Raw genomic sequence first — 2931 nt, forward strand, 5'->3', positions numbered from 1 at the left:
TCCAACAGCTGTGACACTTTGCCCCCTCTGGGGATTGTGGGGGTGGGCACGTCGCGCTCCCCTGGATTCTCCTCACACTTGTGAGAGTGCCAGTTACGCTGCACAGCTGCCAACACTAAACAGTATCCTTTTAATCTTAGAGTTAATCTCAAGTGTCTAAATTTTCCTTCTAGAGCCTAACTCTACTTTTTTTTTCCTTAACCCCCAGAACTTCTGAACACGTGCCCTTCTCGATGAACCCACAGTGATCTCTTTGTTTTGCCTTCTCCCAGCTCATGCATTCTTCAAGTCTTGGTAACCGGAATGTTTTGTCTGTTTGGGCTCCAAACGTTCAGTGGGACAGGAACGAAAGTTAAGTACCTCATGACACGTCCAGACGAACCTGAGAAAATTGTGAGCTGTTGACTGCACTGCCTCTCTGAATCAGCTGGTACTTCTTTTTGTCTCTAGTTTTAAAAGCTCCCCAGAGGGGACTTGCCTGGTGGCACAGTGGTTAAGAATCTGCCTGCCAATGCAGGAGACACGGGTTCGATCCCTGGTCTGGGAAGATCCCACATGCAGTGGAGCAACTAAGCCCGTGTGCCACAACTACTGAGCCTGTGCTCTAGAGCCCGTGCTCCACAACAAGAGAAGCCACAGCAATGAGAAGCCCGCCCACCGCAACAAAGAGTAGCCCCCTCTCGTGCAACTAGAGAAAGCCCAGGTGCAGCAACGAAGACCCAAACACAGCCCAAAATAAATAAATTAATTAATAAAAAAAAAAAAACAAAAAACTCCCCAGAGGCGACCTGAAAGCCAGAATCTTCTAAGAATAGGATGGAGGAAATTATTCTGAAGTTCTCATTAAACACATTTATCTCTCAAGCTTTGGAAGGAGCCAAAATGCCAAAGGCAAGAATTCTAGAGCACTGCCTACACTGTTTTGATATCCTGATAAATGTCTAACAAATCTACCATGTGTCCTCTAGGCCTGACCAGTTGCTGGGCAAAGTTCCAGAACAGTGAGACATCTTGGGATTCATCTGGTTTAGGAAAGACCTTTAACTACCAGGTGGTAGTCACCTCAATGTTCTTTAAATAGTCAGGTTTTGAGGTCTTTTCACTGGGGTCTGTTCTGATGGCTGCCTCCCACCAGCGTGAAACAGAAGGATGACCTTATTCTATGAGCAGAACAACTGTGAAGGAAGTAGCTGCGTGTGTGAAAGTCTGGGAAGAGAGAGCCACCTACAATGTCCCCACCAAACCAGTCAGTGGAAGGCCTTCTGCAGGGAGCTCCCAACAGATCCCTGAATGCCATAGAAACTCCGGGGGCTTGGGATCCAGGGACCCTCCAAGCCCTCAAGATTTCTCTTGCTGTGGTCCTTTCCATCATCACACTGGCCACAGTCCTTTCCAACGCCTTTGTGCTTACCACCATCTTCCTGACCAGGAAGCTCCACACCCCAGCCAACTATCTCATTGGCTCCCTGGCCATGACTGACCTCTTAGTTTCCATCTTGGTCATGCCCATCAGCATCGCATATACCACCACCCACACCTGGAGCTTTGGCCAACTCCTGTGTGACATCTGGCTGTCTTCTGACATCACGTGCTGCACAGCCTCCATCCTGCATCTCTGTGTCATGGCTCTGGACAGGTACTGGGCCATCACTGATGCCCTGGAGTATAGTAAACGCCGGACAGCAGGCCGTGCGGCCGCCATGATTGCCATCATCTCGGCCATCTCCATCTGCATCTCCATCCCACCACTCTTTTGGCGGCAGGCCAAAGCTCAGGAAGAGATGTCGGACTGCCTCGTGAACACTTCTCAGATCTCCTACACCATCTATTCCACCTGTGGGGCCTTCTACTTCCCGTCTGTGTTGCTCATCATCCTCTATGGCCGGATCTACACGGCCGCCCGGAACCGCATCCTGAATCCGCCATCCCTCTACGGGAAGCGCTTTACCACAGCCCGTCTCACCACAGGCTCTGCGGGGTCCTCGCTCTGCTCGCTCAGTCCCAGCCTTCACGAGGGGCACTCTCATTCCGCCGGCTCCCCTCGCTTTTTTAACCACGTGAAGATCAAGCTTGCGGATAGTGTCCTGGAGCGCCAGAGGATTTCTGCTGCCCGAGCGAGGAAAGCCACTAAAACCCTGGGGATCATTCTGCCCGAGAGAGGAAAGCCACTAAAACCCTGGGGATCATTCTGGGCGCCTTTACCATCTGCCGGCTGCCCTTCTTTGTTGCATCTCTGGTCCTCCCCATCTGCCGGGACTCCTGCTGGATCCACCCAGCCCTTTCTGACTTTTTCACCTGGCTAGGCTATCTAAACTCCCTCATCAATCCAATAATCTATACTGTGTTTAACGAAGACTTTCGGCAAGCATTTCAGAAAGTCATCCATTTCGGGAAAGCCTCTTAGTCTTGTTTGGTGGCAAATCTTGTTATCTTTTATGTCCTGTAACCCAACTGGAATTGTCTTTTTTATTTTCCCTGAGAGTTGGGTTAGTCCTGATATCTTGGGTTTTGGTTCAATCAATAGAATTGTTCAGCGTTCTTTTTTGCTGTTGTTTTCTTGACCTCTGAGCCACCCAAAGCTGGGCAGCTGTGTAAAATGGGACAAGACCTCACTTAGTATAATATTTTCACAGTTCATCCATGTTGGAAAGAATGTGACCACAGGCTTCCCCATTGATGCAATTCAGGCAGAAAGCTGCCTGACTCTGTAGGAAGACCCCAGGCTCAAAGGGGGGAGGCTTTCTGGTCTACGTAAGTTTTGTATGGAGCTTAAAAGAGGGTAGATGAGATTAACGACCTGAGTTGAAAGAGAATTTGGAGTCAGGTGGATGGGTTTCCATTCCATATGGCACCTTAATTGGAAATTAACACCCAAGTATCAATATTTCTTCCGCTGAGTCCTTCTTAGATTGAATCTTCCTTAGTTGTTCA

At 49.3% G+C, this 2931-nt stretch overlaps 1 protein-coding gene across 2 annotated transcripts; it reads left to right on the forward strand.

Annotated features, from left to right (window-relative positions):
• Window positions 1–985: 985 nt before the first annotated feature.
• Window positions 986–2592, forward strand: HTR1D (5-hydroxytryptamine receptor 1D). 2 transcript variants are annotated; one of them, XM_029229883.1, is made up of 2 exons: window positions 986–2123; window positions 2159–2592. In XM_029229883.1, the coding sequence occupies exons 1-2, from the start codon at window positions 1230–1232 to the stop codon at window positions 2402–2404; spliced, it is 1140 nt and encodes a 379-aa protein (XP_029085716.1). In that variant the 5' UTR covers window positions 986–1229; the 3' UTR covers window positions 2405–2592. The 2 variants fall into 2 exon arrangements, with proteins under 2 accessions (XP_029085716.1, XP_029085717.1); XM_029229884.1 differs by having other exon boundaries at window positions 986–2106; window positions 2148–2592.
• Window positions 2593–2931: the final 339 nt, after the last annotated feature.

This window comes from Monodon monoceros, unplaced genomic scaffold (assembly GCF_005190385.1).
Source record: "Monodon monoceros isolate NGI ecotype Baffin Bay Population unplaced genomic scaffold, NGI_Narwhal_1 Super_Scaffold_18, whole genome shotgun sequence".
NCBI classification, from domain to species: Eukaryota; Metazoa; Chordata; class Mammalia; order Artiodactyla; family Monodontidae; genus Monodon; species Monodon monoceros.